The sequence below is a fragment of the Littorina saxatilis genome, linkage group LG15, assembly GCF_037325665.1.
Source record: "Littorina saxatilis isolate snail1 linkage group LG15, US_GU_Lsax_2.0, whole genome shotgun sequence".
Classification (NCBI taxonomy): Eukaryota; Metazoa; Mollusca; class Gastropoda; order Littorinimorpha; family Littorinidae; genus Littorina; species Littorina saxatilis.
The window spans coordinates 28,664,364-28,681,065 of record NC_090259.1 but is presented as its reverse complement, the minus strand read 5'-3'; the positions used below and the strand labels follow the sequence as shown (position 1 = coordinate 28,681,065).

Sequence of the window (16,702 nt, the reverse complement as noted above, 5' to 3'; positions counted from 1 at the left end):
GCCCGACATTGCTGTTATTCGCAGGCGGAAAGGACACATCTACTAAATTGGCATCATGGCTGTCGGGATCAAATCGAGGAGGATATACCCGTGTCAAAACCCCTCCCAACCACACACCCGAGGCATTCACGGCCCAAGATCACCAGGAAGGAGCTACCCGTATACCCAAACAAAATACCCGGGTTGTGAAGAACTCGCTTGTCGTTGAAGCCACTGTTGGCCATTTGTTAGATAAATAGTTCGGTTTGTGTCGGGATGGGAGATAGCGAGGAAGCGTCTTCGATGTCTGAAACAAAAGAAAGGGACTGTGGGGATAGGTTAGCGCGGCTTTGAAGATACACAATCATAAGATTTGATTTCTTCTTCTTCTTTTGTCGTTCACAGACGGGCAACATTGTCAGTGGATTTTATTCGTGTGCGTGATTGTGCCCCATGTGCGAACTACTCATGGCACTTTCAAGGTAAATCTGAAAATGTTTTGCTGGAGTTTTGTGTCTTATTTTGCTTTGAAAGGCAACTGAAGATGAAAATTTGGAAAATACATTATGCTTATGGTCAATTTTCATTGACACATTGCAGCATTCAATGTTTCATTTTTGTTTACCGTCTCTTTTCGCTCTTTCAATCTCATTGTTCGTGATCTGTTGGCACTTTCTGTATTCGTAGTTTTACGGTTCTGTTTTTAATGTATTAACTATACGAGAAGCAACTTGTATTGTGGCCATTGCTTGTACTTATACAACAGCTTCGGTTGAAACACTTAGTAGTTATTACCAATTGTATAGAGTAGCCTTGAAAAACGTTGTAACTGTCAGCTTACTCAACATTCTTTGGTAGGCAAATGCAGCATACAATTCTCTGTGATAAAACAGAACAAAAAACACCAGTCCAACTTTTTGTCTTTGCGAAGGTTTAAACAAGTCGCGTAAGGCGAAATTACTACATTTAGTCAAGCTGTGGAACTCACAGAATGAAACTGAACGCAATGCAACGCAGCAAGACCGTATACTCGTAGCATCGTCAGTCCACCGCGCACGGCAAAGGCAGTGAAAGTGACAAGAAGAGCGGGGTAGTACTTGCGCTGAGAAGGATAGCACGCTTTACTGTACCTCTCTTCGTTTTAACTTTCTGAGCGTGTTTTTAATCCAAACATATCATATCTATATGTTTTTGGAATCAGGAACCGACCAGGAATAAGATGAAATAGTTTTTGAATCGATTTCGGAAATTTAATTTTGATCATAATTTTTATATTTTTTATTTTCAGAGCTTGTTTTTAATCCAAATATAACATATCTATATGTTTTTGGAATCAGAAACTGACGAAAAATAAGATGAAATTGTTTTTGGATCGTTTAATAAAAAAATAATTTTAATTACAAGTTTCCGATTTGTAATGACCAAACTCACTCATTAGTTTTTAAGCCACCCAGCTGAAATGCAATACCAAACCCCGGCCTTCGTCGAAGATTGCTTTGCCAAAATTTCAATCAATTTCATTGAAAAATGAGGGTGTGACAGTGCCGCCTCAACTTTTACAAAAAGCCGGATATGACGTCATCAAAGGTATTTATCGAAAACATTAAAAAGTTGTCCGGGTATAACATACCCAGGAACTCTCATGTCAAATTTCATAAAGATCGGCCCAGTAGTTTAGTCTGAATCGCTCTACACACACACACACACAGACAGACAGGCAGACAGACACACATACACCACGACCCTCGTCTCGATTCCCCCCTCTATGTTAAAACATTTAGTCAAAACTTGACTAAATGTAAAAAGCATCAATGAATTCCCTCGGGTGTTGTGATCAGTAATTGGAAATGCCTCCAAGGTATTCTTTCTAAGAGAAAATAGAAGAGAGAGAGAGAGAGAGAGAGAGAGAGAGAGAGAGAGAGAGAGAGACAGACAGACAGACAGACAGACAGACAGACAGACAGAGAGAGAGAGAGATAGATAGAGAGAGAGAGAGACAGACAGAAAGAGAGAGAGAGAAACACACAGAGAGAGACAGAGAGAGAGAGAGAGAGACAGACAGACAGACAGACAGAAAGAGAGAGAGAAAAACAGAGACAGAGAGAGAGAGACAGAGAGAGAGAGAGACAGAGAGAGAAAGAGACAGACAGAGACAGAGAGAGACAGAGAGAGAGAAAGAGAGAGACATAGAGAGAGAGAGACAGAGACAGAGAGAGAGACAGAGACAGAGAGACAGTTCTTAAAGGAGATGGAGTCTGAATGTAAGAGTACATCTTCAGGGGTTATTGACAGGACAAAATGAAAGAACAAAAATAGGATCTCGATAGAAATCTTAAAATCAGAAGTCTTATAAAGGCAGGGGGGGGGGGAGTCACTGTATTAAACTGAGTTGTTTGACTGCTTTCAGGTCCGTTGATTTGTCTATGCATTTTTATATGACCATATGTCGACCTTTTGGATGTCTCTGCAGTCTTGTTCTCAGGCCTCGGTCTTCGGTCACAGACGCTAACTTGTTTCACTCGCATTGTTTTGACCCTTGCCGGTCGAACGTTTTGACATGTAGGAAGTCTTCGAATAGAACTTTTTTTTCCCGGGAACAGACTACTTTTAATTCAGTAGGGGGGCGACTATCCTCAACCCGGCGGGTCCCCAGGTGGCGGATAGGGGAACGGCCCCCAAATATGGGGGCCAGCTGCGAATATAGAATAAGCAGTCCCGGACCAACTAGCGGTGTCTCTACCAGGACGGGGTGGGTTGGCAGATGGCACTGACTACCCTATAAATGCCCTACGTGTCCGATGACGGTTACACCATGCGGGTAAGAGCCGCATTAAAAGCTCTAGCCCCGGGGTGGGACCCCCGGTAAGAAATCCCCCATGTGCTCCCAGGGTTAGGTTTTTGAGCCAGGAACTAAGGGCGGGGTAACCCTGAAAGAAACCTAAGGGCTGAAGTCGGAGGATCTGAGCCAACAGGCGCACCTTAACCAACCACAGATCCACGCAAAAACGCTACAGCGAACGACAAGAAGAAGAACTATTTTTTTTTAGCCAAAATAATTGGACATATACTTATTTTAAATCCAAACAACTGACCTATTGTCCTACGAGCGTGGGCACAACACTATCCGTATCAATATTCCACGAGCTTCTGTGACAAATAAATCTTATTCTGATCCTCATACTCACTGACCCAGTTCGACTGCACACAGGCAACAGGCTTTAGCGTGCTTCACGTGCATCATCTTCGCTGTACTCCCCGCACTGCACTGTCAAGTGGACCGTACGCGGGAGGAAGAGGGCAAGGGGTCCCCCCTGGTGGAGGCGGTGCTTGCAGAGCTGCACGATGCGTGCATCTACCCGGAGGACGCTCTGCTGCTAAGACGTCTGGCTTACGTCGAGACCAGGGATGGTAACGACCCTGCGACCTACACGACGCCTGGGTATGACGGGGGAATCTGGAAGGTAAGTGACCTACACGACACCTGGGTATGACGGGGGAATCTGGAAGGTAAGTGACCTACACGACGCCTGGGTATGACGGGGGAATCTGGAAGGTAAGTGACCTACACGACGCCTGGGTATGACGGGGGAATCTGGAAGGTAAGTGACCTACACGACACCTGGGTATGACGGGGGAATCTGGAAGGTAAGTGACCTACACGACACCTGGGTATGACGGGGGAATCTGGAAGGTAAGTGACCTACACGACGCCTGGGTATGACGGGGGAATCTGGAAGGTAAGTGACCTACACGACACCTGGGTATGACGGGGGAATCTGGAAGGTAAGTGACAATACAATACAATACAATACAATAACTTTATTAATCTCTAAAAGAGAAATTACATTGCTGGGCGTTTGTGTCCGTAATAATAACATACATAACACATTCAAAATAAACATTTGTTCTTTGTCCTGAGAAAATATAGCACATTGGTTATCACATAAGAAAGTATATTAAAAATAAATTAACATGCATTCACCATCAACAATGCACAAAAGAAAGTCAGCACCTTGCCGGTTATCACATGTTGTCTAAGATTAAGAGAGTAGAATGCAAAACAAAATCAACAATACTGAAACAATACAGAACACTGACCCCGTGCATCAGAGCGACAACACCAGCATCTACCGCCCCACCTGAGAATTGAAGATGTGAATTGCAGATGGAATGAACGAATTTCTGTAGCGTGTGGATCTTGCGGTTGGTTGTCTGAATCTGTTGCTCCTGTCTGTCCGTCTACTGTCAAATTCCGGTCTGAGTGGGTGCGAGTCGTCAGCCAAAATCTTCTGTACCTTGTCAGTCAGTCGTCGTTCATGTGTTGATGTGAAATTGTCCTGCTTCCTCCCTACCACCCCACTTGCTTTCCTGATGAATTTATCTAATCTATCCCTGTCTTGCTTGTTGATGTTGCCACCCCAACACACGGAGCCAAAGTACAACACACTATTGCACGTTGAAGTGTAAAACATCTGAAGGATTTCTTGTCTGATGTTAAAAGACCTGAGTTTTCTCAAAAAGTACAGGCGAGAGTGGAGTTTCTTCACAAGGGCATCAGAGTTTGGTTTCCATGTCAACTTATTGTCTATAATAGGTGACCTACACGACACCTGGGTATGACGGGGGAATCTGGAAGGTAAGTGACCTACACGACACCTGGGTATGACGGGGGAATCTGGAAGGTAAGTGACCTACACGACGCCTGTGTATGACGGGGGAATCTGGAAGGTAAGTGAGCTATGGGGTTTACTTGTTTAAACACACACTCATGCACTCTCGACAGCCCACTTAACACATTCACACCATTGACAGCTCTTGATGAAAATCATATTATCGCGACAAAACAATATTTTAAACAACAGTTTACAGCTGCACAGTTTTTGTTATAGAATGTACAAATGATTTCTTGTTACAGACGTGTCGCCTGTTTTCAGCAAACATTGTTTTCGTGGTGCGATTCCTCTGCTTTTCCCAAAACAAGTACACAACGCCCATTATTTTGCTTTCTTAAATATATATATTTAACTTGAGAGAAAAAGACGTTCTGACAAGTTAAAAACGCAATGTAAACACACAATCATACAGATCACCAAAACAAAACAACAAACACGAGTCCAAAACCACCACAAACAATAAACAGACAGCTACACCGATCGACAGACTGACAGACAGATAAACAGACAGACTGACAGACAGATAAACAGACAGACTGAACGACAGATAAACAGACAGGTACACCGATCGACAGACTGACAGACAGATAAACAGACAGGTACACCGATCGACAGACTGACAGACAGATAAACAGACAGACTGACAGACAGATAAACAGACAGATCTAGAGACACACACTTACACGCGAAGATATTCTTGGACATTATGCCATCTGTTTTGGTCAAACCACGTTTTAGTTTATTTGTAGACTTCTGAATTTTAGCGGGGACTTGGAATGCACCCAACGGGAATAAACCGAATGCCTCGATCAACATTTATAGGGTTGGCTTTGATGTTAATGTATTTATTTATTCATCTATATATTTGCCCATAAAACATATGTAATACTGACTACTAATCTCGGCTAAATGTACTTAAACCTGGTTAACAAATAAAGTAACCAATTCTGACGATCACCTAAAGTTCAACATCTTCCGCGTCTCCCTAACGCTTGTCGAAACAAATCGCGAAGCTGTTCTGCTTCAAAGATCGTTTCCGTGTGTCTCTTTACTTAGATGTCACATCTACACAAACGCGAAGATGATTTAAGACTCGCGAGGTGTGAAAAAGACTCAGTCCCCACACGCACACATGGTGCAAGGGAAACACGTGTGTCGGACAAAGCCCACTCAGGTCTTTATGAGCGCATACCTCGCCGTCTGTCACCACAGCCAAAACCTTATCCGCATCGATAATCTCCCCATCGATTTTGCCTACTTGCCGTCGATCCGCCTCAATTGTTTTGCTATCCGTCTTGGGGGTGACCCTGACTGAACAATGCTGGGGAAGGGAAGGCGAACGGATGACACGTGCCTTTTTATATTTAGTCAAGTTTTGACTAAATATTTTAACATCGAGGGGGAATCGAAACGAGGGTCGTGGTGTATGTGCGTGTGTGCGTGCGTGCGTGTGTGCGTGTGTGTGTGTGTGTGTGTGTGTGTGTGTAGAGCGATTCAGACTAAACTACTGGACCGATCTTTGTGAAATTTGACATGAGAGTTCCTGGGTACGAAATCCCCGAACGTTTTTTTCATTTTTTTGATAAATGTCTTTGATGACGTCATATCCGGCTTTTCGTGAAAGTTGAGGCGGCACTGTCACGCCCTCATTTTTCAACCAAATTGGTTCAAATTTTGGTCAAGTAATCTTCGACGAAGCCCGGACTTCGGTATTGCATTTCAGCGTGGTGGCTTAAAAATTAATTAATGACTTTGGTCATTAAAAATCGGAAAATTGTAAAAAAAATTAAAAATTTATCAAACGATCCAAATTTACGTTTATCTTATTCTCCATCCTTTGCTGATTCCAAAAACATATAAATATGTTATATTCGGATTAAAAACAAGCTCTGAAAATTAAATATATAAAAATTATTATCAAAATTAAATTGTCCAAATCAATTTAAAAACACTTTCATCTTATTCCTTGTCGGTTCCTGATTCCAAAAACATATAGATATGATATGTTTGAATTAAAAACACGCTCAGAAAGTTAAAACAAAGAGAGGTACAGAAAAGCGTGCTATCCTTCTTAGCGCAACTACTACCCCGCTCTTCTTGTCAATTTCACTGCCTTTGCCATGAGCGGTGGCCTGACGATGCTACGAGTAAAATGGCATTGCGTTCAGTTTCATTCTGTGAGTTCGACAGCTACTTGACTAAATATTGTATTTTCGCCTTACGCGACTTGTTGTCTCTGCTGCCAGCAGCTGTCGTCCCCTCTTCTCTCTGTTCGTGTTGAACGTACAGAGAGAGGTTCAAATGCTACCCTGAATGTGAAGAGAGCGCCCATGACGTCTGCGGGGAGCTGATGGCTAAAGGACCAACATTGAAATTCCTTGACAAACTTTGATAAGAACTACTAGTGATTGTAATATGACAGCGTGCATTAAAGAGATTCTGTGAAGATTTCTATGCATTTAGCGGAAACGCCGTCAATATTTCGATCGTAACAAAGAAACATACACACACAAACAAACAAACAAAACACACACACACACACACACTGTCACGATCGGGTGACAGAGACCAAGAAAGTGTCACTCAGTGGAGTGCCTGTTCTTGGTCGGTTATGATAGAAAGCGCCTGTGCGTGATATTGGACACAGCAGAGTTTGCTGACAGTGCTCCCGAGCACGGATGTTTTGAAACGCACGAGCTTCACAGTGCGGGTTTCTGCTATCATAGGGCTGACGGTTTTTCGCTGACAGCGCACACGGGATTTTCAGGGATTGAGTTTCTCGTGTCTTTTTCTGCTTGGGGAGGCAAAATTGTGTATAGCTGGACTGGTTTTGTGACAAGGTCAGTCACGTGTATTTTGGCTAGGTTGTCTGACAGAGACACGAGTACGGGACACTTGACACCCAGCGGCAGAAGGGGAAGGATCTAATACAGTTTCTAGAGTATGATGGTTTTTCACCGAATATTATATTCGGCACTCTAGGGGAACTTCCACTGCCACATGTTTTGCTGAGGACAAGTCGTCAACATTCCTTCGTCGGCGATGGCTTTCGCATAAGGATTCGACAAGGGGTTCTGGAGGTTTTTGGTCACTGTTGACGAACAGAGGCTGTTCCAGGGAGGAGGCGGACTTTGCTTCCATTGAGAGTTACAATCATAGGCTTTTGAGGTAATAAATCATTATTTAACGCTGTTGATGAGTCTGTGTTGTGGAATGAAATACTCTCTGTTGTTCTTTCCAGGTTAGCGCATAATTTACTCTCTGTGACGCTAAAATACTAATCTGTATATGGTTTTTGCAGATAGGGAGAGAAGGACGGAAAATGACTGTTTTGTTGTTGTAAAAAGTCCGTTTTGTGCAGGCCCACGTGCTCGATGAGATATTTAAAGATGACATGTTTTAAGGTGGTGGGTGAGGGGTAGCTGACATGTTTAGTGCACCGATGCTTTCTGTTTGCAGCCTTCGTTCGTTCGTTCGATCCGATTCGTTCGTTTCGTGTTCCTGTGACATCTGCACGGCTGACTCTGGCGGGAACTGATGAAGCTACGCTAACCAGGAGACCGGCTAACCAGGAGACCGGCTAACCAGCGGACCGGCTAACCAGCGAACCGGCTAACCAGCGGACCGACTAACCAGCATACCGGCTAAGCAGCAGCAGCAGAGATAAAGCTAAGTGCACCATGTCGTACGCACCCCGTTGACCACCGTTGTCTTTTCGTATCTATGATTTCATTGGAGTAGCGACAACGTGGGGTGTGTGACACCTGCACGAACTAGAGCTTTTCGAACAGAACATTCACATTTAACTATATTTACACGGGTTCAGCGTGTTCCTATAATTTTCTACATACTACTGGCATTTTGTCAGTGAACACTGGCCTTTTACGTGTTGAGAACGTAAAAGGAACATATTTTGAGTGAAGGCTCGAGGGAGGTGGAGAGTTTATACATAAACAGGCGTCTGAAACTTATACTTTTGTTGACTCTATTTAATTGTATGCCTGCGAGAGTGGATCGTGGTGTGGTTAGTTAATTAGTAGTAATTAACCGGTTCATAATCACCTTAAGTGATATATTGAAACGTGACACATGGGGGCCAAGCCGGGATTTACTCAGTTAATTTCCAACTGATAAAGACCCACCAATTAAGGATAACTAAGAGCAGATAATCTCGTCAGTGCTCGACTTATTTTCTGCTTGGTGCTACCCTTTTTTGTATAGTTTTGATCGTATACCACACCTTAAGCGATTCACATCTTGCAGGAAATGTAAATTGTAATTTGTGAGTTATTGTATGCGCTAACTGTGATTACTTCCCTTTCCTTTGTTTGTGAATCTTTGTTGTTGTACGTTCAGAGTTTTCCGTTGCAGAGAGCTGAGCAGGGTTAGCGGATTTGTTATTCGTTTTACTCAGTTTTCTCTACATTGTTGTTTCGCATTCTGTAACAGGTTACATTTTCTACCGTCTTGTTTTACTTGGATTTTTCTCCATATTTTGACTTTGTTGGAATTTTGGGGGGGAAGGGTCCGAGGACTTCTGTCCTAACAAAGGCTGTGGGAAACGCTTTGTTTCACCGCAAAAAGCAGCCGATAAAGTAGGCCACGGCTGTGGGAAACACTTTGTTTCACCGCAAAAAGCAGCCATAAAGTAGGCTACGCGATTTGTTCTACACCGTTTGGATTTTTCTTCTGCATTTTCCGGTTGCTGGATTTTTGTATCCACCGCTTTCGTCACCGCGTATTCTAGCTATAGCTGCGTTAGACTTACTTTTGTGATAAAGCTTTGCTAAACTAACCATGGCTACAGGGGGATCTCCTACGAAGAGATTAACTTTTGAGACTCCTGGTAGCGAGGAACAGACAGAGCGAGACGCACGCGTTAGAGCGCGTAGTTTGCTTAAGCGCAAGGAGTTAGAACGTAAGGAAGACATAGAGCGACAGACGAGAAAAGAAGAGCTTGACAGACAAGAACGACAGGCCGAACGTGACAGACAGGACAAGAAGGACGAACTTGACAGACAAGAAAGGGAACGACAGGCCGAACGACAGGCCGAACGAGACAGACAGGAAAGGAAAGACGAACTTGACAGACAAGAAAGAGAACGAGACAGACAAGAAAAGAAAGACGAGCTTGAGAGACAGGAACGACAGGCAGAACGTGACAGACAGGACAAACAGGCCGAACGCGATCACCAGCTAGAACTAGCTAAGCTACAGGCAGAGAAGGGTACGCTTACTCAGGCTAGCGCGCCGACGTTTGTTGCTGACCGTACGAGACTGCCGACGTTCGACGATGACAAGGACGAGCTCGACGACTTTTTACGCCGGTTTGAGCGCATTGCATCTGACCAGAAGTGGGAAGAGGCCACGTGGGCTAGCCGCCTTAGCACCTGCTTAAAGGGACGCGCATTGCAGCTCTACAACGCTTTGGAGGACGACGAGGCGAGAGACTATCAGGCACTAAAGAAGGCGTTACTCCAGCGCTTCAACCTGACTGCGGAAGCCTACAGACGACGTCTGCGTAACAGCAAGAGACTGAGCGGCGAGCTGAGTCATCAGTTTGTGGCACGCCTTAATCTCTACCTGCGGCGCTGGGTGGAGATGGCCGAAAAGGACTGGACCGTCAACGACCTTGCCGACCTCATTGTCATGGAGCAACTGATGTCCAGCCTGCGACCTGAGGTGGTGACCTTCGTGCAGGAACACCAGCCTAAGACTACTCAGGAAGCAGCCGACTGGATCAGAGTGCACGAGGACGCCCAGGCGATCTCCGGCAAATCCTCAGGCTCACGGCCAGGAAAATCGGGAAATTCGGGTTCTTCAGGACCCAAGGACGGGAAGGACGATCAGGGACACAAAGGATCAAGTTCCAGAACTGACATCCAGTGTTACTACTGCAACAAGCGGGGCCACGTGAAGAAGGACTGCCACAAGAGACAGGCTGACCAGAAGGGCGTTCACTTCGTTGGCAGTGAGGAGTTCAGGGACGTCACGAGCTCATGCACCATTCCACAACTCTGCGTTCCGTGCTCCAGGAAACATTTCCAGCCCCACTGCAACGTCTACGTTAACGGAGTGAAGGGCGAAGGTCTGCGGGACACAGGAGCAGACATGATAGTGGTTCGGGCGAGTCTAGTTCCAGCCATGGCCTACACAGGAGACAGCATCAGGGTGAGAATGGCCGAGGCATCTCACGCTTACGACTTGAACACGGCAGTGATCAAGGTCGTAACACCGTTGTTCACGGGGACCATTGTGGCCGTCGTCATGGACGATCCTCCATGCGACTTGCTCATTGGAAACCGGGTTCAGTTTGTGGACGGCGTCACCAGGGAGGTTCCCGTTTATCGGTCTCCCGACGTCATTTCAGTGCTCACGCGGGCACAGGCGGAGCGAGAGGACAAACCTCTCAAACCCCTACCTGCTGCACGAGCTGCCCTGGGGAACGTGACCCCCGCGCTTCTCGCGAAGGCTCAGGATTCTGACCCGACCTTAGCTACTCCTCGGGAGCACGCGAAGTCGGGGAAGGTGAAGCTGAGCGGGAAGCATGGGAGGTCAAGGTTCCTCAGGGACAAGAAGTTGCTCTACCGTGAGTTCAGCAACAAGGAAGGTGCATTCAAACAGGTTGTCGTGCCTCGCGAGTTTCGCGAGGGTGTCATGGCAACGGCACACGACTCGATTCTGGGAGGTCATCTTGGTACCAAGAAGACCACGGATCGTGTCTGGCGCCACTTTTACTGGCCAGGCATCTGCACGGATGTCCGACGTTTCTGTGCGTCCTGCGATAAGTGCCAGAAGGTGGTTGCCAAAGGAAGGGTGAGGAAGGTCCCCTTAGAGAAGATGCCGCTCATCGACGAACCCTTTCGTCGGGTCGCAGTGGACATCATCGGGCCCATCTTGCCTGCGTCTGAGGACGGAAACAGATACATTTTGACCATGGTGGACTACGCTACTCGATACCCAGAGGCGATCCCTCTGAAATCGATTGAAGCCACGAGAGTAGCTGAGGCTCTGGTTACTATGTGGTCCCGGCTGGGAATTCCATCAGAGGTACTCACCGACAGAGGCACGCAGTTCACGGGAGGAGTGATGGCGGAGGCAGCACGACTGCTATCACTGGAGCAGCACTTCACCACTCCTTACCATGCTCAGTGCAACGGACTGGTGGAAAGGTTCAATGGCACCTTGAAGACCATGCTGAGGAAACTAGCTCAGGAGAAACCACGCACGTGGGACAGGTACATCCCAGCATTGCTTTTTGCATACCGCGAGGTTCCTCAGGAGAGCTTGGGTTTTTCCCCATTTGAGTTGTTGTACGGCAGACAGGTACGCGGTCCCATGGCTATCCTGCGTCAGGCTTGGACAGACGAAGAAGCTGACGAGGAGGTGCAGACGACAGCGACCTACATCGTAGAACTCAGGAACAGGATTGAAGAGACCTGCAAACTGGCTCAAGAGAACCTGGGAAGAGCAGCACAGCGTTACGCGCGAGGATTCGACCGCAAGGCACGGCCGCGCAGCTTCAAGATTGGAGAACGGGTGTTACTACTTCTACCTGTCAAACACAACAAGCTACAACTGCAGTGGCAAGGACCTTTTGAGGTGACAGCGAGGGTGGGCCAGAACGACTACAGGATCATGATGCACGGGAAAGCACGCCTGTACCACGCCAACCTGCTGCGCGCCTACATAGAGAGGACAGCCTACGGGGAGAAGAACAAAGACCAGAAGAACAAAGACAAGAAGACAGAGAAGGTTGCAGTCATCAGGGGTGAAACGAGGGGTTGCTCGTTCTTGAGGACGACCTTTCTGTCTGGAAACAGACCATCAACCTCTGCAATATCTTCAGGTTGCAAGGTTGGCAAACGCCAGACTTATGCGCTGGGCGTTGATTCTCCAACCGTACCAATTCACGGTACGCGTCATTCCGGGCGCCAACAATGTTGGAGCTGACTTTCTCTCTCGGGCTGTAGAGGAGAACATGACTGTGAGCGAAACTGAGGTTTCTTCTTGAAGAGGGGAGGTGTGTCACGATCGGGTGACAGAGACCAAGAAAGTGTCACTCAGTGGAGTGCCTGTTCTTGGTCGGTTATGATAGAAAGCGCCTGTGCGTGATATTGGACACAGCAGAGTTTGCTGACAGTGCTCCCGAGCACGGATGTTTTGAAACGCACGAGCTTCACAGTGCGGGTTTCTGCTGTCATATAGCTGGACTGGTTTTGTGACAAGGTCAGTCACGTGTATTTTGGCTAGGTTGTCTGACAGAGACACGAGTACGGGACACTTGACACCCAGCGGCAGAAGGGGAAGGATCTAATACAGTTTCTAGAGTATGATGGTTTTTCACCGAATATTATATTCGGCACTCTAGGGGAACTTCCACTGCCACATGTTTTGCTGAGGACAAGTCGTCAACATTCCTTCGTCGGCGATGGCTTTCGCATAAGGATTCGACAAGGGGTTCTGGAGGTTTTTGGTCACTGTTGACGAACAGAGGCTGTTCCAGGGAGGAGGCGGACTTTGCTTCCATTGAGAGTTACAATCATAGGCTTTTGAGGTAATAAATCATTATTTAACGCTGTTGATGAGTCTGTGTTGTGGAATGAAATACTCTCTGTTGTTCTTTCCAGGTTAGCGCATAATTTACTCTCTGTGACGCTAAAATACTAATCTGTATATGGTTTTTGCAGATAGGGAGAGAAGGACGGAAAATGACTGTTTTGTTGTTGTAAAAAGTCCGTTTTGTGCAGGCCCACGTGCTCGATGAGATATTTAAAGATGACATGTTTTAAGGTGGTGGGTGAGGGGTAGCTGACATGTTTAGTGCACCGATGCTTTCTGTTTGCAGCCTTCGTTCGTTCGTTCGATCCGATTCGTTCGTTTCGTGTTCCTGTGACATCTGCACGGCTGACTCTGGCGGGAACTGATGAAGCTACGCTAACCAGGAGACCGGCTAACCAGGAGACCGGCTAACCAGCGGACCGGCTAACCAGCGAACCGGCTAACCAGCGGACCGACTAACCAGCATACCGGCTAAGCAGCAGCAGCAGAGATAAAGCTAAGTGCACCATGTCGTACGCACCCCGTTGACCACCGTTGTCTTTTCGTATCTATGATTTCATTGGAGTAGCGACAACGTGGGGTGTGTGACACCTGCACGAACTAGAGCTTTTCGAACAGAACATTCACATTTAACTATATTTACACGGGTTCAGCGTGTTCCTATAATTTTCTACATACTACTGGCATTTTGTCAGTGAACACTGGCCTTTTACGTGTTGAGAACGTAAAAGGAACATATTTTGAGTGAAGGCTCGAGGGAGGTGGAGAGTTTATACATAAACAGGCGTCTGAAACTTATACTTTTGTTGACTCTATTTAATTGTATGCCTGCGAGAGTGGATCGTGGTGTGGTTAGTTAATTAGTAGTAATTAACCGGTTCATAATCACCTTAAGTGATATAATGAAACGTGACACACACACCCAAACCCACACACAAACGGAGTTCTATAAGTTATCACTGGTGATCAATAAATAAATGCTGAGATCCCCATCTCACCATCACCTCAGTTCGGGCTCGCCTTTCTGGTAGCATACCGACACTAGCAGTCTTGTAATTATCGTGGCGAGATATCAGTAAAAGAATCTTTTCCATTCATAATTTTCCATTGTAGTCCCCGATACCTCACTGTTCTTAATAATCACCACTGTTGCAACTTTTGTACCCCAGCAACAAGACCAGCTCTCGCATGCGTCCTTGTAACTGGTCAAATAAAACCAGATTCTTTAGAGCACTGTCGCACCAACATTTAGCCCTTTCTCTAAAAGCCACAGGTTCATTGTGCGCGTACAGGGCATGATCTGAACCCCTCTGATATTATCCTCGCCTTTGCTGACACTTAGGTCTGGAGCGGACTGCTGCAGCATCAAAACTGAGTCGTTATAGAAATGGTCCAACAATGTGGCGAATTAGTCGCGGAATATATCAGCCGCACAGACTGTGTACGCTTGGGCCGTCTTACAAGTATGATGTATATAGGTTGTAAAGTTTGTAAGAAATGGCGAGGAACTACCGAGATCTACCGAGGGCATTAAAATAAAACTACCGTACGTGACCGCCACATTGGAAAATCGCAACGGCAGCAGTCTTGGGAGAGGGAGGCATGATCGTGATTTATTAGTAGTGTTCGCATAAGTAGAAATCATAATCCGCTAAGGGTCTGTAAACAGCATGTACTGTTGACGTTTAAGACTGTGGTTTCCTTCCAGATAGTCAGCTTGCTTCGACACAATAAAGTTTTACAGCAACATTTCATTTATTGTTTTTTTAATTCTGTCCATACTGCCATTATGACAAATATAACAAATCTTTCGCGGTGTTCTTTCCAAACACTTGTAGAAATCGATCTAATGCTAATGGGTAAAAAAAAAAAAAAATAAATAAAAAAATAAAAAAATACATTGTTTCCCTGCACAGAGTGAAATATTGTTCAACATCACAAAAAATGCACCGACATCATAGGTTTAATCATCCTGACCTCAGGTCAAAAAGAGTTCGGCTCATTCTCTCCCTGACAGGATGACTTGAGTTTCCTTGTCTGGCAAGGAAACCAATTTTTTTTTGTTTTTGTTTTTTGTTTGTTTACATATTTAGAGCTTTTTGTAATGTATTATTGATAAAAGCAGATTCGCGATCGTCGATAATGATTTTTAATGGTGTTTTGTTATTTTTAAATTACAGAGGAATTTTTATTTTAGACAGTTTAAAGCGAGCTATTTTTTGCGGATGTATTTACTGTGCAAACAACTCTGAATATGGCATAAGTGTCACGTGATAATCAACCGTTTGGTTTCGGCGGTCGCTGGAGCAGACGATTTTTTTGACAGTGATGCAACCATATATTACGGTCTCCTTCCGGCAGCAGTCCCAAAATGTCCACTTGTTTTGACCTTAGAACGATGTCTTTATTATAACTGTGAAGAACAGAACGGAGATCACTGTCGAAGTAGGGCAATCTGCAATCATTTTCGTCTCGCGAACACTGCTCGTGAACAACATATGGGAGATCACTCTGTATTCTGGTTTTGATAGATTCGCGTAGGACTGTCGCGTCCGCTCAGAGAGACAACTGGCGATAGCCGTGGAGCGAGGATTATCAGAATGAGGTTTAATAACCAGACTGTTTTCTTTAAAAGGTGTGTACAAAACAACAGATACCGCCAAACTTATGCAAATTTATGTTTTACAACATGGAAAGGGAGGGGAGAGACGCAAACAAAATCACCGCATGTTCTTAAAAATATGACTCATTTCGTTGTCTTTTTCCCCCCTTCCCTTTCCACGACCAAGAGAAGCTAAAAAACGTTCAACGCTTTAATGAAGACACGGACGAAACATGTCGCCGGAAAGTCCCAAATACGTGCGAAATCCGGCATATGATATCAGCAACCTGTCCCGTTACAATGGCACGGTAACATATCGCGGCTGAGGCTATAATGCAGATTCCAAGCAATATTTATATGCACAATTTCTAAACCTAGCTGATTAAATCTACTCTGTATTCCATGTGGTAGGATTTATAACGAGACTGGACATAAACTGGACAAAAAAACGAGACACTGAAATCATGTGGCACATTGCACATAAACACACTGTCGGTTATGTTGTTCTTGTTGTTGTTTTATTTGTTTTTTTAACAGGTGGACCAAAGCATGTTTCAGAGAACACAGACAGAAAGGGCAAGACTGTTTGCGCAGTACACTCTCATTCGATCAAAACTGGGCATCGATTGGTCTACGGTCACGTGGGCAGACCTGCGCAAGCCACTTTATTCCGCTTTGGCCGCCGCCATGGTTTTGACACTCGAGGGAGCCCCGGCAAATGTGCCCACCACTGTAGACGCACAAGCGGCGTATTGGCTGACGCACTTCCGAAAAGGACAGACAACCCAAACCTTGAAGAACTTTACTGATGGCGTGAAGACGTTGCAGCAAAGTAAGTTTCTGCAGCAACACGATGAACGAGGTCAAACAAAACAAGCAAAACCTA

At 45.6% G+C, this 16,702-nt stretch overlaps 1 protein-coding gene across 1 annotated transcript in view; it reads left to right on the top strand.

Annotated features, from left to right (window-relative positions):
• The first annotated feature begins 67 nt into the window (after window positions 1-67).
• The window catches only part of LOC138949013 (matrilin-4-like), a 42,897-nt gene continuing 26,262 nt past the window's right edge, over window positions 68-16,702 (top strand). The window contains exons 1-3 of the mRNA XM_070320707.1: window positions 68-461; window positions 3,188-3,440; window positions 16,354-16,648. Coding sequence (XP_070176808.1) covers window positions 433-461; window positions 3,188-3,440; window positions 16,354-16,648 — 577 coding nt within the window. The 5' untranslated portion in view covers window positions 68-432. The remainder of the gene's footprint in view (window positions 462-3,187; window positions 3,441-16,353; window positions 16,649-16,702) is intronic.